The sequence below is a fragment of the Takifugu flavidus genome, chromosome 10, assembly GCF_003711565.1.
Source record: "Takifugu flavidus isolate HTHZ2018 chromosome 10, ASM371156v2, whole genome shotgun sequence".
NCBI lineage: Eukaryota > Metazoa > Chordata > Actinopteri > Tetraodontiformes > Tetraodontidae > Takifugu > Takifugu flavidus.
The window spans coordinates 13320047-13336972 of record NC_079529.1 but is presented as its reverse complement, the minus strand read 5'-3'; the positions used below and the strand labels follow the sequence as shown (position 1 = coordinate 13336972).

The window sequence follows — 16926 nt, the reverse complement described above, 5'->3', positions numbered from 1 at the left end:
ACTGATACTGGATGCGCATCTTCTCCTTCTCCTGGATTATTGTGGAGCCCATTTCACTGAGCTCCACGGTGCAGTTGTCGCAAACTTGAAGGGGAAAACACCTTTCAGACGACAGTGTTCAGGTGTGACCGCCAGAAGAATCATTTCCTTTCAGGTATAGGAAAAAGGTAGTTATTGTTGGAATGTGATGCATGTCTTTATCTTCCATAAAGAAGGGGGCAAATATGCTGCAAGGTGTGTCACGGGCTTGCGGGGCTTTGCGCGCAAAAAGCCTGCGTGACCGCAGAACCTGTCTACATCTCACGGCTGCACTTTGGTGGCAGCATTTTTTTTTAGAAAGGCGCTTTGTAATTACGATACTTGTTTGCTCTTCATGGCGGTTAAACGCGAATTTAAGAAAAGGATGAATGAAATAATGTTGACATTAATCTTGGATGAGCTTGGTGACGCAGCGCGGCCGGGACACACAGACGGGAAAAGTATTTTTTAACACGACGTGGCAACATTCTTCACTAAAATAAGTCATATATATGTAGATCAGGACAGGTTTCTTCCAGCAGCTCCAGGATCTGCGTTTGCATGACATCACCATTCTGGGTGGAGATATTCCTGAGATGACGACTGTATTCCGGATTCACGGCGTCAAGCTTTGATCATTTGCATCTACAGCCCGTGATTATACATCAGGTTTAGTTTCTGTTGCCTTCGTGTTAAAATAGCGAGTTAAACACCCCGATTTCTACATTCCAGCAGACCTGAAAGGATTTAAAGTCGTAAAAAGAATGATTTAGGTGACAGAAATACATGTTGTAGGTTTACTCTCCTACTCTGAGATCCTCTTGGTTTTAAATCGAAATGATCTGATACGTTTCCAACCAAACATCAATTTAGGCTGAGGTGACCCAATAGTCTTCAGACAGGACACATAAAGCTGGGTCAGTGAAAGAGCCTCTATCTAAGAAAGCAGGGGAAATAATCTGCCATTGCCATTCATTTATGCTTTGTGAATACATTAGAAGGATGAGCAGCTCGTTGGAGAAGGTCGTGGCCCAGAAAAAGGAGGCGATCGAGGCGTTGATGGATATGCTGGAGAGAGGAGCTGAAGTGTTGGCCAGCACCGTGGGCGAGTTCTTCCCCCTCTGCGAAGCTGCCGCCCCTGTTCTCCGCCTGGTTTTAGACAACACCCAGAGCAAAGAGGTCTTCTATGTCAAAGAGCAATTCTTAGCGGTGAAGAACAAGCTTGATGTCCTCTCATCTGAGCTGGAAGACATTGACTGTGAGGTCAGGAAGGGAAGGATGGATTCTCAGTATTTCTCAGTGGAGGAGAACGTCAGGAACCAGTTTAGAAAATACATGGACATCCTGGAGGCAAAGCAGCAGTTCAGAGATGTGAAGACCAGACTCTTTCTGGAGCACTTCTCTAAAACTGGAGGAGAGAAGAACCTGTTTGTGCTGTATGAAGCCCTGATGGGCACAAACACCTTTGGGGAATCGGTTTTAGAGCTGGTTGAAAGGTAAATTGTTCTCTCACTTTATATTTTGTGATTTTTTGTTATAGAGCTCTGAAAAATAACACCTGAAGATCTGAACGGAGCAGCACAAAAAGCACGTTAGATGAGTGCAAAACAAAGTAAAACTGTGTTGGTCTGACTGAATTTCTCTATTTATTCTTTTGAAAGTCATTTATGACCAAAGTGTATTCATAATTGCTGAATCTCCACATTTCAAGTGAACACTGGTGGTTTTGCAGGTACGTAGCCAGAAACCGTCGTCTCCTGGAAGACTTCTGTGTCCGCATGAAAGAGCTCTTCTGCCTGGGCCTCATTGCTCTGCTGGGCCACTGCGCCTTGACTCAGGGTCCAGAGGAGGAAGAGAACAAGATCCAAGAGTGGAGCAGCAAGATTGAAGAAGTGGAGACCAGAATGAAAGAAACGATTGAGTCCTGTGTTGCTGCCTTCCCAGAACAAGCAAAGATAGACGCCCAATATCTCCTGCAAGAAAAAGAGGAGGAACCCCCACAAGACACAGCTCAGAGGCTCCTGCAGTTCTTGGTGAAAAAGTACGACTGGGTCCAGTGGTCAGTGCGGCTAATCAACCACTCGGGAAGCACCTACAGGAACTGGCGCGCAGGGGAGCATTTCCACCACGTGGCCGGACAGAACTGGTTCGAGGTGCTCCGGGCGAACAACATTAACCTGGTGGTGTCCTACAGCGCCAAGCCGCAGCCGGTGCCCCGCGACTTCATCCGGCAGGTGATGGACAGCCAGGGGAGGAAAGGCAACGCCCCTGTGGTGGTGGAGGTCCTGGGGAAGCAGCTCTGCGGGTTTGTGGTCCACGCAGTCAGCTGCTACAAGGAGTCGGCCGCTGCCTGGAGTTTTCCGGAAGAGTGTCACTACTGGGAACGGCACAAGAACGTAGCGGTGTGTGTTCACTCGGAGTGAACGCGACAAGATTTAGGTTCAGCTGCATCCAAAAGTCCAAGAGCGAAGCAGTCAAAGGCCACCTACAATAATGAATGAAGGAGGACTATAATGTATGACTGCATTAAAAAGATGACATGGAAGAAAATGGAGGACAATTAAACATATATAATTACTAAATACACTACAAATCTGACACATGGCCACTGGCAGTGTTACAATTAATAGGAGAGAGATGAAAGATATGAGAGTAAAAATGCATTTACACCAGAATATAGAAGCTACGCGTCAAAAATGAACTATAATACATAAATCGACAATTCAGGTCTAAAGAATTTCAGCCTAGCATGTAAATATGCATTATGTGTTTCGTCAGTTTATTTAGTCATCTATTTGTTGCTTCTGTCACAATATGAACACATAGATATACATTATATTACTCTGATATAAAGTTTAGCAAAAATACATATAAAAATAGTGCCACAATTCATCTCCCTGTAAATCCAGACTAACAGCATACTGAAAGTGTGAGGCTACCTCAGCTCCATCCATCCATCCATCCATTTGTACGCCCTGGCCAGGTCACACACACCCTCACTCGATCACACCCATCTCCAGAGGGACGGTTCTGCCCACTCTACCGGCCGTTAATCTGGTCTCCCATGAAAAATTCACAGTGCGATGATGGTTGTGCTGATGCTGCATCTGCTGAGCTGAGCTCCCTTTTTTGTGTCAGCTCAGCCAGTCGGCCTCTGTTGAGAGGAGGCACAGGGGTCACGTCCAAAGGCAGTAGGAGCAGCTGGTCCAGCAAGTTCAGCCACACGCGGCATCATTTCAGCATGAACCTCCAGCCAGGATGTATAGATGTATGTTTAATGAGATAGGAAGAAAAACCCCTTTTTTAGTTACACACTAACACACATTTCTGCTGCTTGGTGAAAAGAATAAACTGCACATTTAGTTTAAGCAGTTTTTACACTGATTTAAAACCTGTGAATAAAATCAGTCAACATCTTGGTGGTTTGTGACACTTATTGACTAAATACAAATGTAAAATATGTGTAAACAAGTTTAATTCAATATCGGCCTCCCGTTTCTTGTACAAATGTGATTTATTGCCTCTGCCCATTAAAATAAGATAGTGCACCCTCAGCAACAGGGAGCGGGCTAATTCGATTGGTATTTACACATAAGTCAGCATTTCCTGACCGCAGCTTTAGTTTTAAAACGTGAGAATAACGTTTAACTGACATAATGTTCAGCAGAGTGCTCGGCTGAGCAGCGCGGCTGCGATCATAATGGATAGTGTAGGTGCAGCGGCAGCCATCCTTGAATATCTGTGTGCATCTGCAGGGTCTTCAGCTGTGGATCCTGCCTGTCACCGTCCATCAGATCGTATCTTAGAGATGCAGCACAGCAGGAAACGCATCATCAGAGGGCTGAGAGGCTGAAAATAGATACCGGTGCTACAGAGAGGTGCTATGAGGGCTGCAATGAGGAGTAATATAGATGAAAAAATGACATAAAAATCTGTTTTCTCACACCTTGCATATCGACCTCTCGGCTTCCCTTCCTCTCCTCTCCCCTACCCTCCTCTCCTCTCTCCTCCCTTCCTTCCCTCCTCTCCTCTCCTGTCCTCTCACTTCCTTCCTTCCTTCCTTCCTTCCCTCCTCTCCTCTCCTCTTCTCTCCTCTCCTCTCCTCTCCTCTCCTCTCCTCTCCTCTCCTCTCCTCTCCCTTCCTTCCCTCCTCTCCTCCTCTCCTGTCCTCTCCTTCCTTCCTTCCTTCCTCCCTCCTCTCCTCTCCTCTTCTCTCCTCTCCTCTCCCCTCTTCTCCTCTCCCTCTCCTCTCCTCCTCCTCTCCTCTCCTTTCCTCTCCCTTCCTTCCTTCCTTCCTCCTCTCCTCTCCTTCTCCTCTCCTCTCCTCTCCCCTCCTCTCCTCTCCTTCCTTCCTTCCTCCTCTCCTCTCCTCTCCTCCTCCTCTCCTCTCCTCTCCTCTCCTCTCCTCTTCCTCTCCTCTCCTCTCCTCTCCTCTCCTCTCTCCTCTCCTCTCCTCTCCTCTCTCCTCTCCTCCTCTCCTCTCCTTCTCCTCTCCTCTCCCTTCCTTCCCTTCCTTCCCTCCTCTCTCTCTCCTCTCCTCTCCTTCCTTCCTTCCCTCCTCTCCTCCTCCTCTCCTCCTCTCCTCTCCTTCCCTCCTCTCCTCCCCTCCTCCTCTCCTCCCCTCCTCTCCTCCTCCTCTCCTCCCCTCTCCTCTCCTCTCCTCTCCTCTCCTCTCCCCTCCCTTCCCCTCCCCTCCTCTCCTCCCCTCCTCCTCTCCTCTCCTCTCGTCTCCTCTCCCTTCCTTCCTTCCCTCTTATCATCTCGTCTCGTCTCATCTCGTCTCGTCTCGTCTCGTCTCCTCCAGCCCCACTGCCCCCGCAGATTTATATCATCATCTTCAGGACAACAAATCAAGCCTAATGTATTTCCACGTATGATGCATGTGTCTGTTCCTCTCCCATCTCAGACCCTCCCCCACTCTACCTCCCCTCCTCATTCTTTATCTTTTATGTGGTGACACTCTAACAAGAACCTAAATGACTTCAAAAGTAAATCGAGTTATATCATCAACTCATGTTCCGCTAAATACTGCAGGACTGAGTGGACACAAGCACCCCGAGAGTCCAAGAACGAAACTAAAACCTCACATACATCATGACAATCTACTGCTTTTACATACAGCTTCATACAACTCTGATAGAGAAACAACAGCCTATAGGCTTCAAACACGCCACAGAACCAAAGGCTCCCATCAGAGGCTTGAATGTTGCCTCCTTCCCAGCCAACATTCTAGCATCATTATTTACATGTACAGAGAGTTTAATTTAAATATGGCTGCTTAATTTTCTAATGCCGGTGTGGGTGTCGGTGTTAAATAAAGCCCCGGTTGTCTCCGCCACAGCAGTGCAGCTGTACCGGGAGCCACTGGATTCATTAGTGGTTGTGCGGGCTCTCTCTAGGTAACAACTATTGATCCTGGAGGAGGCTTTTCCTGCACAAATGTCTTTGGATGTGCTAGCCTGGCAGTCCTGGCTGCCATTAGGGGAAGAACGATAGGGAAATAATTTTGTCAGATAAAAAGTAACGAGGCTGTTTTACGGACAGGGGGCGCTGTCAACATGCTGAACGTCAACATGCAGGGCCAACAACAGCCTGTTGTTACTGTTGCTCAGCTCTAATTAGGCCCCTTCTTTGATAATTAAAGGCTTTTATTTTTGGCCTGTTATCACAGTGCTCTGAATTATACCACTGAAATGAAACCAACAGGAACGGATGTGTTTCCTCGATCGGCTGTGACGTCACTTGACATAAATGTGCCGACCACAATTCTAAACACGTCCCACCCAATTAAAACCCTGAAAGGGTCCAAAAACACCAAACAACGTCCCCTTTTAGCATCCCTGCATGACGTTTTTTGCCGTCAGCCTGGTGCTGCTCATCTCTGAGAGGAGACAGAAGCCAATATCAATATTTCATAAACAAAATGCAGGACTGGATGGAGGCAAGCCTCTGAGTGGCCCTGCAGGGGAGAGCCGATCAATGGATGGATCTGCCAATCCAGACCCACACAGGATAATGCTATTACCCATCAGTCCGAGTGGAGGTCTAATCCAATAAGAAGCATTAAAACATCTGTCCAGTGACACACTGGCTGCACGGCTGAGCCCACAACTAAGGGCCCTGAGCAGTTAGACAGGGGGGACATTATTTTTGGTCTCATCTGTTCAAAAGTTCTCTACATACAACTGATTTTACCTCTTCATATGCATGACCACCTCATTTTGTTTAATTGCTTATAGCTCAAAGATAATAATTGATTTCGAGCTTAAGCAATCTAAAACATCTATTTTGTCATTGATCTCAAACTGAAGTGGGAAATATGACATTAATAAATGAAATTACAGCATGTCAAACAGGCCAGTACTTTGGAACGGTAAACTTGTATTAAAATAGTTCAAGATTAAACAGTATTGCTGCTGGCTTAAGACTGTGAGACTGACTGTTCTCATTTACATGAAGCTGGAAATTGATTCGACCCACTTGTGTGAGGGAATCAGGGGTGATTTTACCGACAATCAATCATTCAATCAACTTCTGCCCCAACGCTTAACCTTCATCTCCTTCCTCAGATCAAACTGGGATTTGTATTGATCTGCATCCAGAAGGAAACAACTGTGTGTGTGTGTGTGTGTGTGTGTGTGTGTGTGTGTGTGTGTGTGTGTGTGTGTGTGTTTGTTTGTTTGTTCTCGCGTGTGTGTTAGTTCTTAAAACTATATCTCAGAGATAGTTTTTACCTGGCCTATTTACCTGCTCGCTGTTGTTGTTTTTAGCATTAGCTCTTTAGCTCTATTAGCCTTCGTTAGCCTTGTTGGTAGCCAACTGGGTGCTCTGGTTTTTGGTAAGTGACGTTTTAATAACATATTATTAAGTAACTTTTTTTCATGAGATTTAGGTAAATCTGTAGCATATCGTTATCATGCCAACAGTCCAAAACTTAAACTTAAACAAATTTGGGATATTGTTAGTTTTAATGAGAAACTAATGACGAAGATTACGCATTTATGACGTCTTGTCTTTTAAATATTTAATCCACACAGCAATAACACGAATGTGCGTTGAAAGACATTTTCCTGAGAATACAGTACATAGAAATGTCAATATTTCTCAGAGGTGTTTCGTGGATTTAATAACGTGGCTTCGCGTTATTCTCAATCTATTTTAATTTTTAAAAAAAATAAGATACATTGTTATAAAACTATGTGTGCACATGTCATCAGCATACTCTTAGTGCTTCTCTCAATTAAGCTTACAGGCACAGAATCCTACAATTTTGAAGCTCATCTGATCCTGGTGACACGTTTATTTAATCACATTAACTGGAAGAATCATTCCAGTTTAAAGCAGCATAAAGTAAAATATAATTGTTAATTGATTTTGTTATGAATCAGTACCAAAAACCCATTAAACGTTCTTGTTCCATAATTGATGCTCTCAGCATTCAAACCCTCTCCTGGAAGTGCCTTGCTTGTAGTGTGCCGGTGGGATGAGCCACTGGAGCCTTTTACCCTGAGCTGAGGAGACATCTTGTGGTGAAGAGGAAACACTAGCCTGGCCAAGGGCAAAAAGATGAACATGCTGGATGAATTCCCCAGACAAGGAAATCATTTTGGCTGTCATTCTCCAGACAACAAACAACAAGGACACCTCAACCTTTTTTCTTTTTTTTTTTTAATAAATAGATTTATGAAATGGAGTCACGACCAAAGCTTTAACATTGTTCAGAAGGGGAATCACAATAGATTCCAAATCTGATTCAGAGATAGTGCCTGATCTCATTTTCTGATGCCATGCATGCTAATGTTAGAAGTCAAGGACTAAAATCACAATGTCCTTGAGAAAATGAATGTAAAACGCAGTCTCTCATCCTTGGGGGTTCCTGTTATATTTGATTAGAACAGGGAACTCTCTACGCTCCCACAGGCACTATCTTTTAATTTAGTACGGGCTGATTTTGCAGTGTTAGATTAAAAAAACACACCGACTAAACACACAGGTGCTGTTGTCTGTGTGTTATCCTCCACACCTGCACACACCTGCAGCTTTAATCTTGATTCCCATCATTACGTGAGTCAGCCGGCCTAGCCCTCTATCCAGCGGATCCATTTGCTGCACACATCCTTCTGTACCTTTCTTTTAGGCAAATATTTGACAGTGATATCATGTTTCTCACATTAAAGTCTGCCCGAGGAAGCGCAAAGGCCGTGAACGAGGGCTGACTGTCATGTTTGTGCTCAGAAACACAGGCTTCTTTCACTGGGCAGCTCTGTGACGGACTGATTAGTGAAAGGCTGCTTCTTCAGAGCAAAAATGATCCTTTTGCAAGAATCCCAAATCAATAACTTTACATCCTGTTCGGACTCGGACGTCTGCATCGAATGTTATTTCATTTTGTGATGAAGCCAAAAAACTGCCGTTTAGAACTCTGTGAATTTGGCTTTGAAGCATGCATGGTCTCAATGAGGAACCCTGCAGTCACCATGGCAACTTCATTCAAGACAAAACAAAAGGGTTTTGTCCAGATGGGTCACCCCACTGCTTCTGTACTCCGTTTTACTCTCTGTCACACTCACTTGGTTTCTCTCTTTCTTTGATTTGCAGATACAGAAGTCAAACTGTCCTCTTTTTGGTGTTCCCAGGGTGCACGTTGTGCCTGCATGGGGAGTGTTTACAGGCTGTTATCTGCGTCTGCCCCTCATCTCCCATCGAGTGAATTTTCTCAGGAATGCTGAAATGGGATGGAGGAGTTCCAGGGGAGGAGTGACGAGAGCGTGAGACAGACCTAAACTGTGCAAGTGTGTGTTCGAGAGAGAGAGAGTGAGAGAGGGGGGGAGGCTATATATACATCCTGAGGAGCTGGTGCTCACAGACACAGCTGGGCTGCTTCACAATCTCTCACAGTGGATATTCCTCTAAAAAAGGTGAGTTTGATATTTTTGCATCACTGAGCATCTCCATCACGACCTTGTCGATTTTATGTGTTATTTATTATTCTGTCATATGTTTATAATGTTTAAGAGGAGGGAAAAGTTGCAGTTTATCTTTAACTAGGCCGACCTTTAGCAGAAAGATTCAGTTTATTTCTAGAAATCCAATTTGCTCTGAATGATAACAAGATTTTGAAATAAAATGTCAGAGGTGCAGATTTAGCCCGTGGGTGGTGGGGGGTGGGAAGTGGGGTGGGTGGGGGATTTATGGATTGAGTCTATCCACGTAGCTCAGTATCAGCCTGATAAGGAAAATCTTTGATCAAATATTGTACTAGATGTATATTTCATGTGAAAAGAGGATCGACCTTAGCCTGTTCATGGCTCAAGACGTCGAGAAAAATCAAACAGTTTCATTTTACTTTCACTTGGATTTTTAGTTTTGAAGGGGAGGAAAACCTCTTCAAACCTCTTTGATGTAATTATCAATGTGTAAATTTAGTTTTGATTTTTAACTGATTCACATAAACGTTTTAAACACACTATGAAGGCTGTGCTGGCATGTGACTAAAAAAAGTCAATCTAATTAGTGCAATGATAGGAAAGGCTGTAAAATGACACCACTGCAGCAATTAACGCTCAGATTATTTTGTTACACGTTCAAGCCTTTTTGCATCGCCAAGCCCTCGAAAACACGTTTGTATTTACTGGGTTCGAATGACTTTGGAGCTGTAATAATGTGGGAAATGTGAAACGGTGCATTGTGGGGGATTCTCAGACCTGGGTGTGCCTTCATCTCAGCTGGATATGGCCTCAAGGGAAGGAGAAATCAGTTAGGTCATTCCTCTGGGGCATTTCAGAGTAAAACTATACTCCTGTTACAAGTGTAAACTCCCTCTTTTCCACCATCCTTGACCATCTGTGTTTACTTTGGGCCAAAGTTTGTTGTAGCAGAAATATTAACATCCTGAAGGACCAGTGCTGGATTATTGCACAACACTGCGACATAATACAAGAGTACACATGGCGTGTTTGATGTGGACTCTAAATTGCTTTCTTTTGTACCTCCTTTGTTTACTTTGTTGACAGTTTTTGATATGTGCTAGTGCCGATACGGCTCCAAAGTGAGTCCAAGTCATCAGATCCGAGGCCCCGAGGGCGCGGCCAGCCTGCATGTGTGGACACGACTCACCGGTCGTGCTATTGTAGGATTTTGTTTGTCAAAAAATGTTCCGTGGGAAAAGACACTGTATGATTACTTTTGCTTTGTCAGACTAACTAAAAAAAAAAGAAGCATTTTTCCTCTCACGTAATGAATTTTACAAGGGTTTCATGTTTCTCCTTTCAGGAACAAGCAGATCTCTGGCTAATCTTAGAGTAGTGAGAAATACCGAAATACAAAGATGAATGCTGTGGCAGATTGGCTCGTGCAAAACAGGGATAAAATCGAGAAAGGCGTGGAGATCATGGGGCAGGCCTCCGAGGTGCTCGCCGCCACCGTGGGCCAGCTTCACCCTGTCTTGGAGGCCGTGTTTGTCGCCTCTGCAGAGCTGCTCAAGAATCCGGACAGCAAAGAGGCTCGCTACATGGCGCAGCAGTTCGAGAATGTCAACCAGCAGCTCGAGGGGATCCAGGGCACCATCGATCAAATCGCCTTGGAGCTGCAGAGGACATCGATGAACAAGCAGAACTTTGATCGGGAGGCGCAGATGGTCAGCCAGTACGAAAAGTTCCAGGACTTTGTCAACGCCAAGTCAAAGTTCAAAGAGAAGAAGATGGAGAAGTTCATCAGCCACTACGAGAACACGGAGGGCGACTTGAACTTAGATGCTCTCTACAACGCTGTGGTTGGCTCCAACATCTCAGGAGACCCAATTCTGGAGACTGTAGTCACCACTGAACAGAGGAGTAGGAGGGCCGTGGAAGATTTCTGTGCCCGGCTGAAGAAGCTCTTTGTTGTCGGGATTATTGCCGTCATGGGCTACGCTGCTCTCAAGGAAGGGGTGGTGGGAGAGGAGATGGTGAAGAAGTGGCAGGAACGGATGGAGGATGTGGAGAAGCGGATGAAAGCGGCTGTGGACGAGTGTACAGAGAAGTTTGCTGATCAAGCCAAGCTAGACGTGGAGTACCTGGTGATGGAGAATCCTGGGAATGTCAACCAGGAATTCGTCAAATCCCTCATGGATTCATTAATTAAGAAGTATGACTGGGTGAACTGGTCCATCCGGGCCTTCAGTGACAGGGAGCGTGTTTTCTTTTTCAACTGGCTGGCAGGGAAGAAGTATCACGGCAGCGGGGGAGCCAACTGGTTTGACATTTTAACCAAAAACAAGATCAAAGTGGTGTCTCCTTCTGCGCTAGTCCCAAACCGATTAACAAGAATCAAATCCAGGAGCAGATCGAAGGCCAGAAGCTGAAAGGAGACATGATGGCTGTGGCTCTGTCTCTGAAAAAGAGCTTCCCCGACCTTCTGGTGCATGCTGTCAGCCACTACAAAGAGGTGGTGGAGACCAACAACTTCCATGAGGATTGTTACTACTATGGAAAACACAAACGGGCTTACTTGTGTATCCACCCAGAATAGACTCCTGATGGGGCAGGAAGCGATGCCTAATGCACGATGCAGCGAGCTACAAATCAAATTAACCACCCCCTTTATCAGACGACTGTGCATATTTCTATTAAATGTAAATTTGTATTCGTGCCTGTTGGCCGTGTTAATGCCTAATCTGTGTCCAGGCCCAGGCACTGGTGTCTGTTTTGTCTGTTTGTTTTTAGTTGTTGCTGTTTTCAGAAACTTCTGAGCTACTGAAGATCTCTGTGGTTGGTGTTTGTGAGTTCTAAGGAATTCCACCCTTGTTAGCTCAGGTACTTGGGAAATATGGAGTTATTGCAGCAATGTTAGCGCGTGTTGCAAGTCTTTCACAAAACAAATAAATCAAATACACGCCGCGTCTCTTTAGTGATGAAGCTCTGAGCTTTAAAATCTTAAAATCCTCGACAACCGTGTGCCGGAGTTTGTTTCCTGTGTGTAAAGTTTTCCTTATTTTCAGATAGAAAAACTCTTGATGTTTTAAATAAACACATCTGAACAACATCCAACAGTTCAATTGGTGGAGACCGTTTTTATGTGCAAGTTAAAGGATAGATCTTGATCAAAGGTTGCTCCAAGGTTCCTCGCAGAGAGATTAGAGAGAGTGATGATGTGATCGGCTAATCTGTCCTTCAGACATTCAGGACTAAACACAATGACCTCAGTTTTGTCTGAATTAGAGGTCGTCCAAGACTTTATGTCTTTAAGACAAGCCTGGAGCTTCACTAACTGCTCTGCCTACAGCTGCATGTCATCAGCATAGCAATGGAAGTTTATTCCATGCTGCTGAATAATCTTTCCTGAGGGAAATGTTCATAAAGTGGAAAGACAAAGTACAGAACCTTGTGGAACTCCGTGACTAACCTACTATATGAAGAGGAAACATCGTGAGCAAACTGGTATCTACCTGATAAATATGATCTTAACCAGTCTAATTTACTCCCTTTAATCCCAATAACACATTCTAGTCTATGTATAAGGATGCTTATTAAAGGCAGCACAGAGGTCCAGTAGAACCAGCATTAAAACCATAAAAACCAGTCCATTGTCTGAAGCTTAGAGCAGATCACAAGTAATGGTCTGATGTAAAACCTGACTGTTCCTCAGCTGGTCCAGTAATCAAGTCACCACCACTTTCTCAAGAACCTATATATATATATATATACTGTGTGTGTGTGTGTGTGTGTGTGTGTGTGTGTGTGTGTGTGTGTGGTGTGTGTGTGTGTGTGTGTGTGTGAATAGGATATGAAAGGAAGGTGAGAAATGGGGATATAAAATAACAGGATCTTATATCCTTATACCCCCCCCCCCCCCCCCCCCAAAAAAAAAAGTCTGACTGGGTGTGTTTCCGCTCCGCACCGGAACCACGTGACTACCAGGAAGAACTCCAGTTTGGAAGTTGGTTTGTTTTTCCCCGAAAACTTTGGAAGGTGAGTCCGTTTCAGGTGAAAATGTGGCCAACTTAACGAGCACAGTCTTGGACGCGACTGCACTCGTGTTTGGAAGCGTTAGCAGGCAGATATCGGTCTAAAATCACTTTTATAACCGAGTCTTTCCACCTCTGACTCAGGTCTGTAAAAATACTTTATTTGATTGTGATAAAGCGTTTTGTACTGTAAAGTCTGTGGTGTTCGGCAGAATCTGCTGTCGGAGCAAGAGGTGGAAAAGTGTGTTTTGATGGGCGTTGGTTGCCGGGCTTATTTTCCAGGAAGTGCCAAAGTTTCTATAGGGCACTGTGGTGTCTGTGACTGCACATAAAACTCCTCTGCGGGTTTAAAACGCCATGTTTGTTTGAACGGTACAAATAGAACCCTTCAACACGGCACGATCGATACTTTTCCCATTAAGGGAACGCATTAACAGAGAGATCACTTCTGCGGAGGGTTTAGGGGCCGCAGGGAGGGTTGTCTTCAATCCAGCACCAGGCTGGGTGTCAACAGGCATTATCATTTCCGCATGCTGCACACAGATGTGCTGAAGTGTTGTAAGAACAGCACGTATTTTATGATCTCAGCTGGTTGCAGGGGGCCCCGCTTCCAGTGGCCCCCCTCCCGAGGGCCATGGGACAGGTCTGAGCTGTTTTCCTGCTGCAGTCATCTTCGGGGTGGGCCCAGTGAGCAGACCTCTGCAGAGAGCTGATAGATTCGTTTCCATTGCTCTGTTTCCATGGTAACCCGCTGGGTTTCACTGGAAACGCACCCTTGCCCAGCCAGTTTAACCTCCTGTGCTCAATGCCTTCCCACACCCAAGTGTGTGTTTATTTTATTCACCTTTAAAAACACACATTCAGTTTGGTAAAAGAACATGTCTGAACATGTCTGAGCATTTGGAGTGACATCATTTCTGGTCTTTTGACCGAAAATGTGTTGTGAATTTTTCTCTCGGTCCAAGCGGAAAAACAAAGTGTCATGATCTGCCTTTGTATCCACCATCAGACTTAAAATTAGATGAAGGAAGATGAGGAAAAGTTCCCAGTAACACAGGGTTCACCCTGTTTGCTTCCTTTTCGGTGAGTTTGGTGACAACATTTCGAGACAAACTGAACTGAAAGTGTTAATGCTTTCAGGAATCTTGCTGGTTCGTATTCAGCCAGTCTTCCACGTTGTCATTGTCCCACAGAAGGTTTTTAATATACTTCAGATGGTAATTTTGTACTGTTTCTGGAGCGTCACACTGATAGTTTTAACTATAAACACACAGATGACATAGAGGAATCTCTACCTCAACCAGCTTTTTATTGCTGAGGCGTGATTACTGGGCGTGTCCGGCCGCCACTGCGCCATCTGACTAACCCTCTGTCTTCTTCCTTATTAGTGTTTGCTGCGTTCCAAGAGGCGTGAAGGAGATCATAGTCCACCATTAAAACGGGGCTTTAGGTAAGCCAGATAAAAGTCCATTGTTGTTGTTTTTACACTTATTTTACATTACCCATAGCCTAACTATAGTTTCCTTAACCACATGAATACTTTTTTTGAATTTAGGTTGAACCAAGGATGGCAGACCAGCTACAGAAGCTTGTATCAGAGAAAAAGGATGTGGTGGAGACTGTGATGGAGGTGTTTGAGAAAGGCGCCGAAGTGGTGGCCAGTATCGCAGGTGATCTCTTCCCTGTTTTTGCCATCGCTGCTCCGATTGTTAAACTGGCTCTGGACAACGTGGAGAGCAAAGAGGCCGTGTTCATGAAGGAGCAGTTCCAGAAGGTGCGTGACCATCTGGAGAAGGTGTCTGAGGAGATTCAGAAGATCAACGATGAGATCAAGAAAAGTGGGTTGGATGCTGTGTATTTCCCAGTGGAGGAGAACATCACTAACCAGTTCAGGAAGTACCTGGACATCCTCAATGCCAAACCCAAGTTCCGGGAGGTCAAGAAAAAGCTTTTCCTGGAACACTTTGCCAAAACCGGCGGTGACAAAAATCTGAACACCCTTTATAATTCTGTGACTGGAGATAACTTCTCTGGAGAGTCAGTGCTGGAGATCACCCTGAACTATGAGGAGAAAAGCCGCCGGCCGGTGGAGGAGTACTGTGCAATGCTGAAGAAGCTCTTCTGTATTGGCCTTATTGCACTCATGGGTCATGCTGCTCTGAAAGGTTATGATGAAGAGGATGCTCTGCTCAAAGAGTGGGGGGAGAAGATGGGGGTTGTGCAAGAAAAGATGAACGCCGTCATCGAAGACTGCATCGTCAGCTTCCCCAAACAAGCCGAACTGGACTCCCAACGAATTGTCAGAGACCACTCGGGTTTTACGAACCAACAGCTGGCTGATGCCATTGTGGAAAAGTTGAAGAAGAAGTACGACTGGGTGGGCTGGTCTGTACGTGTCTTCGGGACCCCAAAGGGCCTGTTCGCCAACAAGAAAGACTATCATTGCCCCACCGGGAAGAGTCGCTTCCAAGTCCTGTCGGATGAGAAACTGAATGTCTGGGTGTCCTACAGCTCCTCACCTGAGCCCCTGGATAAAGATCAGATCGAGCAGCTCATCCTGAGCCAGAAGAAGCTTGCAGTGGTTGGTGCAGCTGAGCTCCTGTTTGAGAAGCTGCCAGGCGACTGTGTGGTCCACACGATCAAGACCAGCAAAGACCTGGCCTGCTCCTGTAGCTTTTCAGAAGACCTGCACTACTGGAAGGAGCACAAGAACATCTACGTGTGCGTTCACTCGGCCTGAAGTAGTGAAACCTGACGATCTTCCTTCAGTCTCACAGCACTGAGAATGAGAAGATACCTCACAATGAGCTAATATACACTAACCTGATGTAGATTCCTACACGTTTGTATTTTAATCCACAGAGAAGCAAACAAAATGTTTTCATTTTAGTTTCCCCCTTGAATAAATTGCATTAAAAGCGCCGTGCTTAGACAATCAACCCCGACCCATCTTAAACCCTGGAGCATTCATCAATCACAGCATTTGACCTGACCGTCCTGGAAGGAGTTTCTAAATTCCAGCCTGGGTTCTTGGTCTTGATACATCAGTTTGGTCTGGAAAAGTCATGTTTACTTCCTTCCACTAGAAACCAAGCAGACCTTTCTGATGCTGCACCGGTGTGCCACTCACTCCAGGAACAGGAAAAGTCTTAATCTGCAGATTTAAATCACTCCAGAGAAGTTTGGCTGGAATTTGCTCCCAAAGTTGCTTTGTCACCACGAGACATGCTGGAAGCCACATTCCCACTAGAGATAATGGCGTCTTCTATCAGATAAGCGGCGGCCTCGCCTGGTCCAGGTGAAGCTCACCAAAGCTGGCAGAGAAAATGCCTCCACATGTTACAAATGCCTTCGTTTTGCCTGTTCTTGTTGGGATTGTGGTTAAAACGGGTCTAAAGGCCTTGACCAGCAGGTGGTCCAACATCAGGGACGTGTATGTTTTTAGTGGATCTTCGTTACCCAGCTGGACGATGCACATGTTGGTTTTATGGCAGATATTCTCTTGAGATATTGATATTTACACTATTGTGAAAATAACATGCTTGTTTTATTCTTGATTCTATGATTTTTGCACCTTTCTGTATTTCTAATTTGCATATTTGTCCTAACCTACATGTGTTTCTACCTGTTTTCTTATTCCTTCTCAGAACAAGATATTTTTACATCAAATCAGCAGTTGTAATAAACGTTTTCCAAAAGAACATTTTTGTACGTTTTTCTTGCCAATAATGGCATTTTAAGTCTAGATGATTTTGTACGAACTTGTCAAACAACAGAAACGATAAAAACTTATTCTAATAACTGCGAACATCTACGGCTGAACTCGGCACTGGATGCAGAGAGAATATTTCCGAGCAGCTTAAAGATCAAATATGCAGAATGTGAAATAGGAACAGACTGACCAAGTTTCCTGTGGGCAAAACAGGACGTCCCAGTGCCCCCAGTGGCTTGTGTGGCTGTCCCAT

General features: G+C 45.1%; 3 protein-coding genes across 7 annotated transcripts; all 3 read left to right on the top strand.

Annotated features, from left to right (window-relative positions):
- Nucleotides 1-4: 4 nt before the first annotated feature.
- On the top strand, nt 5-3437 carry LOC130532247 (protein rapunzel-like). Of its 4 annotated transcripts, none has more exons than XM_057044733.1 (3): nt 5-154; nt 1017-1514; nt 1751-3437. In XM_057044733.1, exons 2-3 carry the CDS (start codon nt 1021-1023, stop codon nt 2439-2441), a joined length of 1185 nt encoding a protein of 394 aa, XP_056900713.1. In that variant the 5' UTR covers nt 5-154; nt 1017-1020; the 3' UTR covers nt 2442-3437. The 4 variants fall into 4 exon arrangements, with proteins under 4 accessions (XP_056900713.1, XP_056900717.1, XP_056900714.1 ...); XM_057044737.1 differs by having other exon boundaries at nt 17-122; XM_057044734.1 differs by having other exon boundaries at nt 26-167.
- Nucleotides 3438-8679: 5242 nt separating this feature from the next.
- Nucleotides 8680-12039, top strand: rpz5 (rapunzel 5). Its single transcript, XM_057045199.1, is given in 3 exon segments — nt 8680-8936; nt 10291-11282; nt 11285-12039. Coding segments are annotated over 2 exon segments (1179 nt in total). The 5' UTR covers nt 8680-8936; nt 10291-10345; the 3' UTR covers nt 11527-12039.
- Nucleotides 12040-12871: 832 nt separating this feature from the next.
- Nucleotides 12872-16662, top strand: rpz4 (rapunzel 4). 2 transcript variants are annotated; one of them, XM_057045200.1, is made up of 3 exons: nt 12872-12965; nt 14350-14411; nt 14517-16662. In XM_057045200.1, the coding sequence occupies exon 3, from the start codon at nt 14529-14531 to the stop codon at nt 15699-15701; it is 1173 nt and encodes a 390-aa protein (XP_056901180.1). In that variant the 5' UTR covers nt 12872-12965; nt 14350-14411; nt 14517-14528; the 3' UTR covers nt 15702-16662. The 2 variants fall into 2 exon arrangements, with proteins under 2 accessions (XP_056901180.1, XP_056901181.1); XM_057045201.1 differs by having other exon boundaries at nt 12937-13105.
- Nucleotides 16663-16926: the final 264 nt, after the last annotated feature.

Coding starts and splice junctions, on each gene's coding strand:
- LOC130532247 (XM_057044733.1), top strand. CDS start 1,021: ATGAGCAGCTCGTTGGAGAAGGTCGTGGCCCAGAAAAAGGAGGCGATC. Junction 1,515..1,750: donor GTTTTAGAGCTGGTTGAAAG/GTAAATTGTTCT, acceptor GTGGTTTTGCAG/GTACGTAGCCAGAAACCGTC.
- rpz4 (XM_057045200.1), top strand. CDS start 14,529: ATGGCAGACCAGCTACAGAAGCTTGTATCAGAGAAAAAGGATGTGGTG.